The 13632-nt window shown below is 42.9% G+C and overlaps 2 protein-coding genes across 7 annotated transcripts in view; both read right to left on the reverse strand.

Annotated features, from left to right (window-relative positions):
- LOC308534315 (membrane cofactor protein-like) overlaps positions 1–7984 on the reverse strand; it is a 51656-nt gene extending 43672 nt beyond the window's left edge. For all 6 annotated transcript variants that reach the window (XM_081112779.1, XM_081112781.1, XM_081112782.1 and 3 more), the window contains exon 1: positions 7771–7984. In XM_081112779.1, coding sequence (XP_080968905.1) covers positions 7771–7882 — 112 coding nt within the window. In that variant the 5' untranslated portion in view covers positions 7883–7984. The remainder of the gene's footprint in view (positions 1–7770) is intronic.
- A 2750-nt stretch (positions 7985–10734) lies between these two features.
- Positions 10735–13632, reverse strand: part of LOC308534316 (membrane cofactor protein-like) — a 60037-nt gene continuing 57139 nt past the window's right edge. The window contains exon 12 of the transcript XR_013997187.1: positions 10735–10801. The gene's annotated coding sequence lies outside the window, so the exon portion shown is untranslated. The remainder of the gene's footprint in view (positions 10802–13632) is intronic.

Below are 13632 nucleotides of genomic sequence, written 5' to 3' on the forward strand. Positions count from 1 at the left end.
GCATGCCCACAATTAAATTATACAAGTATCCTTTGTTTTATGCATTCAATCTCAGTAACTATCTTGAAAGCAGATAAAGGAGAGAGGATTCCTAATATGACTTTCACATGTAGTGTCTATATGGAAAAGGAAAAGTCAGTGAGATTGTTTAATCCATTCAACTAATTTGAAGTATTTCTTCCCACTAACATACACCATGAAAGACATGCTTCCACCAATGTGCATGTCAGTGTTCGGCAACCAGCTGATCACAAGCTATATAACTGTAATAATTGAATGCAACACCACATCTTTTAATAAGCAAATTTCTTCCCTTGCTCAGAACACTGAATTTTTTTCCTATGTGAATGTTTATAAACTAAACATTCCAGGACCCAGAAAAATAGCACCTTAACTTAGTTTTTTCTAGGTAGTTTAAATATAATTATTATTTGGCTGCAATGCTACACTTTAACATAGATGACATTAAGTAAGATGATGGGCTGCATTCAGAAAACTCGCCAATGTTCTAGATGGGTTTCGGGAAAATGAAATCATTTTCTGCTATGGATCAAGAGAACTGCTCACCTTGTCTACACTTGCCAAAACTGGGTAAGCACTCTCTCCCTGCTTGCAAAAATTAAAATCACTTTTTGTTCCTCTTATTGTTCCTCTTATTCAAACTGCTTAAGTAGACACCTGCAGCAAATCATGGTGCCTCACCAAACCGGAACCCCAGTGAAACCTGACAATCGTGCTCCTCCTCTCACTGTCTACACAACACCCTCTTTTTAAACTTTCTTTGCTTCCCAAAATGCAGACACTGGCATCTACACCTGCCAATTATTTCTCACTGCCTCATTTGTAGGCCTACAAAAATCACTAAATTACTTTCAAAGTCATTAAGTGGCTCCTTGTTCTTCAATGACTCCTAACCCTTTCTTCCTTGGTAGTTTTAGCTGTTGTCTAGAACATCTGGAGCTATCGGTCACTCTGTCTTGGCTCCTTTCTACCTGAAAAGCTCTCTTTGGTTCCCAGGACAGCATGACCACCTGGTTTTCAGCTTGTCCTGACTGCTCTCCCTTCTCTGCCTGATTGGATAATGTGACATTTCTAATAGGCAGTTCTCTTGATATTTCACTCTGCAGACTCCCCTGGGCAGGTAGATATACTCCCATGACTTCATTATACCCCTAAAAAGAGCTACCTCTCAAATACCTTTCCATCCTAGATCTCTGGCTGGGGTGCCAAACCTATGTATTAAATTGACACCCCACACAGGTCCACTTGGAAAGTGTCATGCTGTCTCAAATAACATAACGAATGTGCTCTATTGATTCTTCACAGGCATACCAAGCAAACTAGTTCAATTGGTTTCCAGAACTGAATGTCTGCTCAACCTCTAGTTCAGCGGTTCTCAACCTGTGGGTCGCGACCCTTTTGGCGGTCGAACAAGCCTTTCACAGGGGTCGCCTAAGACCATCCTGCATATCAGATATTTCCATGACGATTCATAACAGTAGTAACATTACAGTTATGAAGTAGCAAAGAAAATAATTTTATGGTTGGGTCACAAAATGAGGAACTGTATTTAAAGGGCCAGAAGGTTGAGAACCACTGCTCTAGTTCTATCCTTACTTCTACAGCCACATCATTTATCTGGATTGTGACCAGAGTTTCTGGATAGGTCTCCTTACCCACACCTTGGCACTATTCACTCAATTCATTTTTCATATTGTTACCCGAATAATATTGATACGACACAGTGACCAAGGACTTTCCAAGTCAGGTACTTTGCAATGGATCCCCAGTGCCCTCAGTATCATGTCTAAGGCTCCTTGGCATGGCTAACAGACTTACAATCTGCCACTATCTCAATCTCTTGCACACTACTGTCAAGCTATATTCAATCCCTTGGGGACCATTAAATTACTTTAGCATTGCAGGCCTCCATGCATTATTTTACTTCAGTTTTGACCAGAAACCCTGCCATTCTTCCCACCCACTCATCTTTCAGTTACATCTTAGATGCCAGTTCTTCCTTGAGGCTTGACAGCTGTCACTCAAAATACTGGGATGTCATCATGATACCCCAATATACTTTTCATACTGTAATTCTTTATTATTCTCATTCCCCTCAAGACTGTCTCATTCATCACTGCATTTCTGGTACCTAGAACCAGAGCTGAATGAGCACAGTTGTCAGTTCTATACACTCTTAGACCAAATTTAAATTCTTTATGGTTCAGCCAGCTTGTTCCAGAGATATCTGCAAAGCATAATTTTTTCTTCAGGTTTTGCCTGTATTCAAAGTTTTTTTTTTCCATTGGTTTAATTATAGATATTTATTTCCCTTTACTAGAGTTTTAAATTTCTTTCATGTCAAAATACTTATGCTTAGATGAACCCATTTCCCATTACTGCTATTATTAGCAATAGTATTTTAACATTATCAAAGATGGATTGTAGGCCAGCAAGTTTCAGTAGCAGCAGCCTGGCTCCAAAAGGAAGAACATCATCACAGTTGCAGTGAAACAGCCTGATTTTAAAAGTCAGGCAAGTGCCAACTGAAGCCACTCAGCTAAAACAAGGCCTAAAGGATGAAACCTTAAATTAGATCTGGAGGACACTCCTTCGGGTAAGGCTGACTTCTCATGTCTCAGTAATAATTCTTATTTAAATGGCAAATATTTAACTGTATATGCAATATCATCACTTTTTGATGTAACTGAAGTGGAATCTTTGCCTTTGGCTACGACAGTCCTCTAAGCTCATTCTGACCTGCACTTTAGCCGAGGGCCTAAGTGCTGATATTTCTACTGATAGAAGAGATGCCTTTGGAATAGGTCATGATTTGGAATGTTGTCGAAGCAACATGGCTTTCTTACTTCCAGCTGAAATTTAAAAATGGCCTGTATGTTCAGAAATTACTGGATGCTATACTTTTAGCTATTATTAAGATCCCAGGGCATTCTAAACCTGACTCCACAAGGAATGCAGTCCTTAAAAGGAACCAACAACAGTCAAACCTCTGGTATGGCCAAAAGGATATTTCCTCAAATGATAATATCAAAAAACTGGCTAGCGACGTCCAACAACAATTGGCCTCAGGAAAAGAAAAACAAAATTGGAAATCTGACAAATGTTGGTTTGATATCAAGAAGCTCTGGTTCAGGCCAAATAACAGCCCAGACCAACCAGCGACTCTAAAATTCCCACTCCGAACTACTGCACACGCATTAAACCACTGGCCCACTGACAAAATGATAGCATCTATGCATCAATATTAGTGGGCACCTATTAATAAGGCCCCAAAAAGTACCTATTTGTCCCACTTGTCTAAAGTATGACCCAGGAAAGCCTGATCCAACTGCTGCCAGATATTTTAAGTTGCCTAACGGACCATTCTCAGTCCGGCAAATGGATTTCATACAGCTTTCCCATCTCGTGGATATGAATATATTTCAGTCGTGGTCTGTATGTTTTCTCACTAGACTGAAGCTTTCCCAGCAGACAGGCTACTGCTTCTGCTGTGGCTAAAGTTCCTGTGAGAAGATCGCCCTCACCTAGAGAAGCCCTCCAGAACCCACAGGGGTCAGGGAACCCATTTTACCAGTCAGGTGCTTTCACAGTTTTGTACTGTATGGCCAGTTTGACAACACTTTCACTGCACTGAGCATGCTCAATCCTCAGGTTTAGTTCACATGCACTAACAGCATTAAGACTCGCTGACAAAATTTGCAGAAACCCTCCACGTACCTTGGCCAAAAGCACTGCAGTTGGTCCTTCTAAATCTCAGAACCTCCTCCTTTAGAACTCAAACTCTCACAGAGCCCCTGCCTCTTTTGATGGACAACAGGTCAAAAGAGATATACTTCAATATTATAATGGCCTAAGTTCTTCTATCAAAATTAACCACTTTCTGCCCTGGCTGGGTATCTCAGTTAGTTAGAGCACTGTCCTGATACGCCAAGGTTGCAGGTTCGATCTCTACTCAAGGCTCGTACAAGAATCAACCAGTGAATGCATAAATAAGTGGAACAACAAATCGATGTTTTTCTCTTCCTTCCTCTCTCTCACTCATATCAATAAATTTTTTTTAAAAAAGAAATCTTTAAGAAAATTAATGTTTTGGCAAAGCAATCTTTTCACAGTGAACTCCAGGGAGATGAAGACCTTAAACAACACACTGTGCACCCTGGACACTTCATCTATTGGAAAAGACTCTTTGCAACCTCTCTACAAAGGCCTCTATCAGGTCCTGCTAACCAACCCTTCCGGGGCCAAACTTCAGGCAATACATTCCTGGATTCAGGTGACACATCTAAAAAAAAGCACCTAATCCTGGCTGAACCTGCACCCCATCTAGTGACCTGAGGGCGAAATTTTCCCAAAATTGATGCAGAGAACACCTGATGAGACAGCTATCCCAGGATGTTCAGACGAAGCCAATTAGAAGGTTTCAAACTCACAAAAGTCTCTCTTTCATAGACTATTAACTGATCATGGATTCTTATCCAATTCAGTCTCTGAATGTGCAACCTACAGGCTTACTGATAAGACGTTTTGTTCCAGTTTCTTTTGAGAGAGCAGTATTGCTTAATTGCTTCGTGTTTTATACCGGCAGTATGTCTTCCCAAAGCTCTTAATTCTTTCTGTGCTGAGTATGCCTTTGGGGATTCAATAATTCTACAAGGCAAACTGGAGAAGGGTTAATTCCTGGGAGATCTCACTGCCCCTCCCGATTCCTCATTACTCAAATGATAGGTTTACAACCTGTACATTTCCCTCTGACATGGAACATGACACTCAGAAAAGGTCCTTCCTGGCATCAACGAACAAAAGGCCACTGAATCCAAAAAGACCTGACTCTTGATCAGCAATGATTTTGGAGAAAAATCATTCAAAAGGGGTCATGTGAAAATTAAAAAATTGAAATCTCATTTAAAATGGAGTCAGGAGGCTAGATGAGAAAACTCACACACACATTAAGCAACACTTATGGATGATCCCAAATGTGAGAGACCTTACCATGCATTTCCCACAGAAAGTGATACTGTTTTGCTGCCTGGACAGGAGGAAGAGAAAGATTCCTCCTTGCCTATTCAGCTGATGAGACTGCCAGAACTCGGCCAATGAGAAGTCACTATACTTCAAACTTTCAGTTCCTCTCCTTTCCTTCTCTGGGCTTGTTGTTGGTTCACCTTTAGACCACACGTCCTGAAATACAATTCTTTGTTGTTTCTGAATAAACTCATTCTGCTGGACAAGTATGTGGCTATCCATTTGTTTAAGGAAAACATGATTACAGAAGCTTCCTCCTAGAGGCCGGAGGAGTTTTGTTCCTGAGCTTTTCAAACTCAGCTGAATGTTATATTTAACTTCCTGCTACTTAATAGTTATACAACAGTGTTGATACTGAGGCAAAACAGTGAGCATTTGTAATCATAAGTGTGACAAGACACACAAGATCTCTGTATGCTAGTGGGAAGGGAACCAAAAACATCGTTTTGGAAGGGTAATTACAAGTTAGGGTGAGTGTGAGTGTGAGTGTGTGTGTGCGTGTGTGTGAGTGAGTGTGTGTGTGTGTGTGAGTGTGAGTGTGAGTGTGTGTGAGTGTGCGTGTGTGTGTGAGTGTGTGTGTGTGTGTGAGTGTGAGTGTCTACCTGAGATAGGATGGTCACAGAAGGTCCCTCTGATGGGGTAACAACACCAATGAGTTGGAAAGATAAGAAGGAGCCAATTATGCAAGAGGCAGGAGGACAATGCTCCTAGACTCAGGAACAGCAAGTGCAGAAGCCCCAAAGTGGCAGAGTTTGTTCTGTCTCAGAGCAGAAAAGCCTTCCCTTCCACCTGGTGTTTGTTAAATGCTGTCAGAGAATCATGCTCCGTCCCTCCAGAGCACCTGTCTGGGGTTATAACACTAGTATCAAGCCCAGCTGGAGTGGCTGGGTGGTTGAGCATCGACCTATGAATCAGGAGGTCAAGGTTCGATTCCCTGGTCAGGGCATATGCTCAGTTTGTGGGCTCCATCCCTGGTGGGGGAGGGGGTGTGCAGGACCCAGCCGATCAGTGATTCTCCCTCATCATTGATGTTTGTATCTCTCTCTCCTCCTCCCTTCCTCTCTGAAATCAATTAAAAAATATATATATATGTATTTTATTTTATTTTATTTTTTTAAAGACAAGTATTTTGGCCCTGGCCAATGTGTTTCAGTAGGTTGAGTGTTGTCAAAGCATGGAAAGGTTACCAGTTCGATTCCCGGTCAGGGCACATGCCCAGGTTGTGGGTTCAATCCCCAGTCAAGGTGGGTTCAAGAGGCAACCAAATCAATGTCTGTCTGTCTGTCTGTCTCTCTCTCTCTCCCCCTTCCTCTCTCTTTAAAGTCAATTAAAACGTTTTGTGTGTGTTTTTGTTTTAAAAAAAAGACTTGTATTATGGTTTGGTTAGTCAGTCCCAATAAATTTTAGCAAATATTTTATTTACTGATTGCCTCCTATGTGACTGGCATTGGAGATCTAACAGTGAGAAAAACACCGTTCCTGTTTGTGTGTGTGCAAATGGACAAAGAGTGAAATAAAGATCATGAAAGTAGGAATGGTCACCAGTGTATCCCCTGAACCAGCACAGGACCTGGCGCATACAAGCCAAATAATTCACTGAATGAATTCTCCTAAAGAGAGCATGCAGCATACAAACTGTACACTGTATAGTACGATACTAAAAATCACTTGGGTATATGAACACACATGCATTAACGACAGCTGGAAATACACTGAAGTGTTCAATGGTTGTCCTTTGTGTATATTTTATACAATAAGCATGTTGTTGTTTTTTAGCATATTAAGGACTTAATCCAGTCAAGGAAAAACGAAACTTATTTCGTAAATAAGCCCCAGCTTTCTTTTATGACCTGTAGGGGAAAACCATGTTAACATTATTTATTGTCCATTTCTTGGGATACTAATTTCTCACTGGGTTTGCCTACCAACGTTTTTAGGTTACTTTGGATAGCCCCTCAAATATGACTCAACCTAAAACAACAACAACAAAACACACGCCAAAAATACATTTAGTAATTGAATAGGTTATTGCGTATGTTACATGGGAACAAGACCACACCGGGCGCAACAGTCAGCAAATCAACGCCAATACGAATCCAGGCAACAAGAAGCCCGTTAACTTTTAATTACAAAAGCACTGAGCGCCCTTCCAAAACCACACCTCTCACTCAAGGGCTCCGCATGCGCTCCCCAGCCCCCACACTCCGAACCCCTGCCCAGGCCACTTCCCGTAAGCACACACCCGGTAACACCCGCCCGGGCTTCCCCAGCCGACCCCTGGGGCACCAACACATCACACCGCCCAGGAAACACAGCGCAAACACCCACGGCGGGCGGGCACGCGCGGGTCCTGGCGACACCCCCACGCGCTGGGGCACTGCAGGGCAAGCCCTCACCTGGAGCGCCGGGTCTGCGCTGCCCATCCTGCTGGGCTCCGTCCCGAAGCACCTGCCCGCTTTCGCTGAGGACAAGCTTTTGCAAACCCCGGCCGCGCCCAGCGCCCTGCGAGGCTCCGTACAAACCACAGAGCAAACTCTACCGCCCGCACTTCGGGGTCCTCCCTCCCCTGGAGCCGCGCACAGCACCACGCGGGGCAGCTCCGCCCAAGCCCCGTCCCCCTTAACCCAGCCCACCACCCCAACCTCTCCCCGCCCTCGGCTGCGGGCGGGCGGCTCCCCAACCCGTTCCAGCTCGCTCCGGGAGCGCACCCCCTCCCCAGGCCCCTACCGGTGGATGCGGGTAACCAGAGCGCGAGCGTCACCAAAAGATTCCCAACGGAGCTCCAAGAAGAGAAGGGACGGCGACGAGGTGTCCTCCGAGGCCCGCGAGAAGCCGTCATTTTCCGGGAGGTGAGCGGGAAGCCTTGACCAGCACCCGACCCAGCAACCCGGAGACTCAAAAAGCCTTGAAGGCGGAACCCCAAGTGGCCTGGACCACGCCCGAGCGTAAGCGACGCTAGGGGGCGGGGCCAATAGCGGGCCGCAAGGCGGGGCCTCGGGCCGGGGCGGAGCCTTCGCCCAGGAAGGAAAGGGCCGTGGCCTGGCCGCGCTCTAACCCGGCGGGTCATTGGCAGCTCAGGCTCCGCCCGTGCCCGACAGGGTTTGCGGGAAATGGTGGTTCACCACCAAGTCCTTAAACGGGCAGTTACCACTCCACTCAGAAAGGGTGGAAAGGAAACAAGAGCTGGCCCAGTCATCACTGCGCCCTTTCCGGAGCTCGGGATGGAAACATAAAGCTCATGGACCTGAAAATAGAAACCTAGAGCCCAGACCGGGATCGCCTAGGGACCAGCACCCCTAGGGGGCTCCACTTTGGTCCTGGGGCCACCAGACTGCCAGTAGTACCAGGGCCCTTGCTCAACATTTGGCATTAACTCGGCATAATTAGGGACGACGCCTGAGATCTCCGTGGTTGAAGGCCTGCTATTGGATCCTCTCGATGCCTGCTAGATTTCAAAATCACCAAGATGGTGTGGCCACTGCATTCCCAGCCCCTCATGTAAATGCTCTGCCCCTTACTCCCTTGAGAGGACCCCTGGGAAGGTAAATTAATACCTGGCCATAAACATATGGGCCCTTGCTCTTCATCAATTAACTGTTTTGTTGAAGAGGAAATGCACATGAATGAAAAAGTTAAGGACAAGGATGTATTTAATGGCAAATTCTTGGAAGTGATGAATACCATTATTGTTCGGATATATAGGAATTAATAATACGGAGAATTTTTCTGATGAAACAGTCTCTCAATGCTAGAAATATAAGAATGAGCAAGATTTATTTGTAGAATTGTGAGTAAGCCGGTAATATGACCAGTATTAACAGAACAAACAAAAAGAATTGACATTTTCTTCCTATTAGTTGCAAAGGATAAAAATGTCAAACACTGAGAGTAAACATTGGGGGGGACCAGGACCCACAAAACTTAGGTTTGTAACATTATTTTTGTGTTTCTGAAGTTTTTAAATAGATCTGACTTTTAAAGCAAATAGTTACATTTAGAGTCATCCCACAGAGACCATCAGTCCTGTGAGCCAAAATGTGTAATTTTGGGGGGAAAAATAAGCTCTTAAGTGTCTAGCAAAAGTATAAGGAATTTTTGCCAAATGGCTAATGGGATGGAATTCTGTGCAGTAAGCAGTGTTAAATATATATATATATTCAACATGAGAAACTACTCTTTAGTGGAAAAAGCAGACTCCAAATCAGTATGTGCCTTTTGGTATTCCTTTTATAAGACAAAAGTAGTTTATTGATACATGTAAAGAAAGATTAGATGGAAATATACCAAAAAAAAACACAAAACCTAACAGTTGATAGGATTGTGCATATTTCATTTTTTGTGCTTTTCAGTTTTTTATATTGACTCAGGGATACGTTTGGAATCAGGTAAAGAAATTTTGTTTTAATAACCCAACTTATATATCAACATCTACTTTGTTCATAGAATGGTGATAGAAACTATCACAGAAGGTTAAGGAATGAGAGGATGATGAGGAAATGGAAGCTCTCAATACAAACCTCAAACACATCTCCTGGAATTAGAAAACTGTACATATATTTAAACAGTTTAGCATCTGAGATGTACTAACGACTTTCAGGGCTCAACAAATCATGGAATTTCCTCTTCCTCTCAGACCAACACAATGTTTGGATTGTTAGCTGAGCTGTAAAACAGTACCAGTGTGTGTGGAGGTGATGTATAAAATAAAGGCCTTAGAATCTTGAATTATTAAGTGCAGACACTCCATGATGACACTTACTTGGAAGGAGGTATAAGTAAGGCACAAATAGGAAACTCAATGAGGGGGATTTAGACTCTGTCTTCATTATTATAGTTGTAAAGGTATAACAGAAATGTTCTGTGGTTCAATGTTGGCACTTACTTGTGCAAACAGAGAATCTATTCTCTACAATCATCTATATGTCAATTATATCTCAGTAAAGCTGGGGGAAAACTTTCCCATCTATTTCTAGGCTTGGAAGTAAGGTGTATGTTTTGTTTTGTTTTGTTTTGTTTTCATGAGAAGATTTAACAGGGGAAAAAATATAGCTAGTGTTCAGTTTCCTAGTTATAGGTACAGTGGGGCCTTGACTTACGAGTGTCCCGACTAACGAGTTTTTTGAGATACCAGCTGTCTCTCGGCTGATTTTTTGCATTGAGTTGACAGAGTAATTGAGTTAACGAGCTCCTTAACGAGCTCCTTAACAAGCTCAGTCTGGGACGAATTAAACTCATAAGTCAAGGCCCCACTGTACTAGATTAGATTCAACCATTGGGATTTACTTGAACTCTCTTCCTACCAGTGAAATTTCTATACCTCGGAATCATCAAACCATTTTTTTAAATTTCTCACCCAAGGATACAATTTCTAGAGAAAGTGGGGAGAAGAGAGGGAGGAAAGAGGGGGAAAGACAGAGAAACATTGACCTGAGAGAGACACATCAATTGGTTGCCTCGTGCACGTTCCCCTACAGGGGCTGCGGAACCTGCAACCAAGGTACCTGCCATTGGATCCAACCCACAAACCTTTGGTCCAACGGCCCACACTCTAACCACTGAGAAAAACCGGCCAAGGCATCAAACCATTCTTAGCATCATAAATGGTATCCTTGTTGGTTTCTTTAACTCATTTGGAGTTGACTCACCTGAGGCTTCAACTGATATGTTCTGAACCTTGTTCCTTGTTTTTCTGGACAAGCTCCATGAAGGAGGGATAGAGTTTTCTTGCTTTTTCTCAAGTGCTCAGATAGTTCCAGGCCTGTAGTAGGTACATAATAAATACATATTAATTACTAAATAAACATGTATTGCTAGCAAATGATTTAACATCTTCTTGCCCATTCTTTGTGAGCATGGGAGATGTCTGAGAGATTTTAATTGTAATAATAATTAGACACAGAGAACAAAGCTGGATTTGCCTCTAAAAGGAATGAGCTACAACTGTCTGCACAGAAAACCCTCCTAAATCAGGCAAGGAAGCTAACTAATCCTTGAGGTGGAGCTAATGTCGCCCCTTAGTCTTGGAGTTCACAGCAGAGTATTGACTCAAGAGAGTCAATGACTTGAGGAAAGTAGGGGAGTAAACACTAGTGCAGTGGTTCTCAACCTTCCTAATGCCGCGACCCTTTAATACAGTTCCTCAGGTTGTGGTGACCCCCAACCATACAATTATTTTTGTTGCTACTTCATAACTAATTTTGCTACTGTTATGAATCGTCATGTAAATATCTGATATGCAGGATGTATTTTCATGGTTACAAATTGAACATAATTAAAGCATAGTGATTAATCACAAAAACAATATGTAATTATATATGTGTTTTCCGATGGTCTTAGGCGACCCCTGTGAAAGGGTCATTTGACCCCCAGAGGGGTCGCGACCCACAGGTTGAGAACCGCTGCACTATTGGTTCCTCCAGTTTCCCCTCAAGGTGTTGTCAAACTGCCGAAATAAAATGAGAGAATGGAAAATATGCATGTTTGTAGACCAGGTTTTGAGCTGTGTTAGATCTTCTTTAAGGCTTTATGAATGGAGGTAAGGATGTGTGTGGATGTCATTAAACAGAGGCCAACTTCTTTAAAATAAAACAATATTAGATGATTCTTTGCCGCCTACATTAGTATATTTACATGATGCTTTTCAGAGGTGGGGTAGCAGCATGAATGCCCCTGTGAATGCCCCCGGAAAAGGCCTCCTACTGTCCTGGTGAATGACACAGCAGGTGTTTGCGGAAACCTGAAAGAGAGTGGCTACAGGGAAGAAAACCATCTTTTTTGATGTTGGCCCTGGGAGCCATACCACCTCTATTTGCACCTGGTAAAACCTGCCAGTCAATAGCTGTTACCAGAAGAGCATTACTGTGTATGCCACACCCACAACAGCTATTCTGAAGCCAGTCAAATACAGAAAGGGCATTTCTCAGAAGGGATGTATTTTCATTTTGTTTCTTGTTGGCTTTGGATGGCTTGAAACAGTAAACATATTACAAAGCATATTCCGTAAGTAGACTTGCAAAGATAAAACCTTTTATTCCTTTCTCATTATAATGGTGCCGATCATTTAAGCTTCACAGTCTTAAACGAACGTCCATCTCACAAGTGTACAAAAAGGCAAACAAAACAGAGTTAGAATACTAGCTCTAGAAAGAGCTTTTGGCGGCAACTGGCCCAGTCCCCGTGGTTCCTATCTTACTCTTGCATTTTCCAAATTCTCCTTAATGAGCCCAATTCCATATTACACACATTTGAAAATAAGGAAAACGACAAACTTGTAAACAGAAATCTTAGGCAACACTTTCTTCCTTTGAGTAACTGAGACTAGTTATATGTCCTAAGTGCAGTCTTTCCGCGGACTAGACAGTGTGTTCATTTCAGCACAAAAGAAGGAAGAGAGTGAGAGCATCCACACCCCAAGGAGGGAGTTTCCTTTAGGAACTGGGAGAGCTCCGGCGTCTTCCTGTGTACATGTCGGCAGCTCTGAGAAGTCACTTCAAGGATTCTGAGTCTCAGATCTTATTCTGTTGAAATGAATCGGCTCCTTTCCGACGAGCATTTTAATTCGAGGTGTTCTCCTGCTTTATAGTTTTTGTCAAGGAAGGACACTGAAGTAGCCGGAATTTTCATGTGGATGGCAGCATGGTCGACAACTGAACCACCCAGAATGTATATGTTGGTCATCAGTGCTAGCATTACACATAAGTTATAAGTTCAGAATAATGTGGAGGTTCTTTTGTCCTCTGCTGTGGTAGGGCACAAGACAGTATGGCATACACTACGTAGATAAGAGAGATTAATTATTAACTGACCTTTCCTCATTGCTTCTTTTGTCAAAAGTGTTCTCAGAGGTGAGCAAATGAATCAAGAGTCTTATTCCAGAAAACCTACAGGTCCATTATAACATATGAATTTTTTCCTTCAGTCTTGTCTTTTCTGAACCATGGCTGTGGCAGGGGAGGTAAACAGGATCCAGTAGTTTGGAGGAGGCTTGTCATCCTGCACTGAACACAGTCAAGACTGAAAGGAGTATTGCAAAGTCTAAGGGGTCCAAATGCTTCCTTGGTCAGGATGAAGCCTCTCCTCTTTCTTAAAGCCGGAACACTGTCCTTCCACCAAGGCACAGACCCCTGATGGGGCTATCAGTTCACCTGACACCCCAAGCAATTACTGCCACCTTATCCCTCTTTCTAGCTCATAAATGATCCCAACATCATGTGTTACATACATCATCGCTGAGCATTCTCACGTCCTTCCACACCTGTCTTTGGAGTGTGCCTTTCTACCAGTATCACCCCCACTACTCCTATCCTTGTCCTGAGCGTACAGGTTTTCAGCTGAGTACAAACTCTAAGTCACACCTTGTCTCTGAGATATTGCCACAAATGATTAACCGTCTCCTGTAGAACACCTGTGGTCAAAACTCCACTAGTAAAAGAGCATTTTGAGATAAATTCATTAAGGAATTCCTACCTTTTTATTAAAAGGTGGCCAACCATCGATGTATGAAATTTGAGATTCACCTTGATGTAAAAGAATGTGTTCAAAAAGTTGAGAATAAAATTAAATTTTGAAAATTCATTCTCAAATATTTCC

The sequence above is a fragment of the Myotis nattereri genome (genome assembly GCF_964212035.1).
Source record: "Myotis nattereri genome assembly, chromosome: 18".
In the NCBI taxonomy this organism is placed as follows: domain Eukaryota; kingdom Metazoa; phylum Chordata; class Mammalia; order Chiroptera; family Vespertilionidae; genus Myotis; species Myotis nattereri.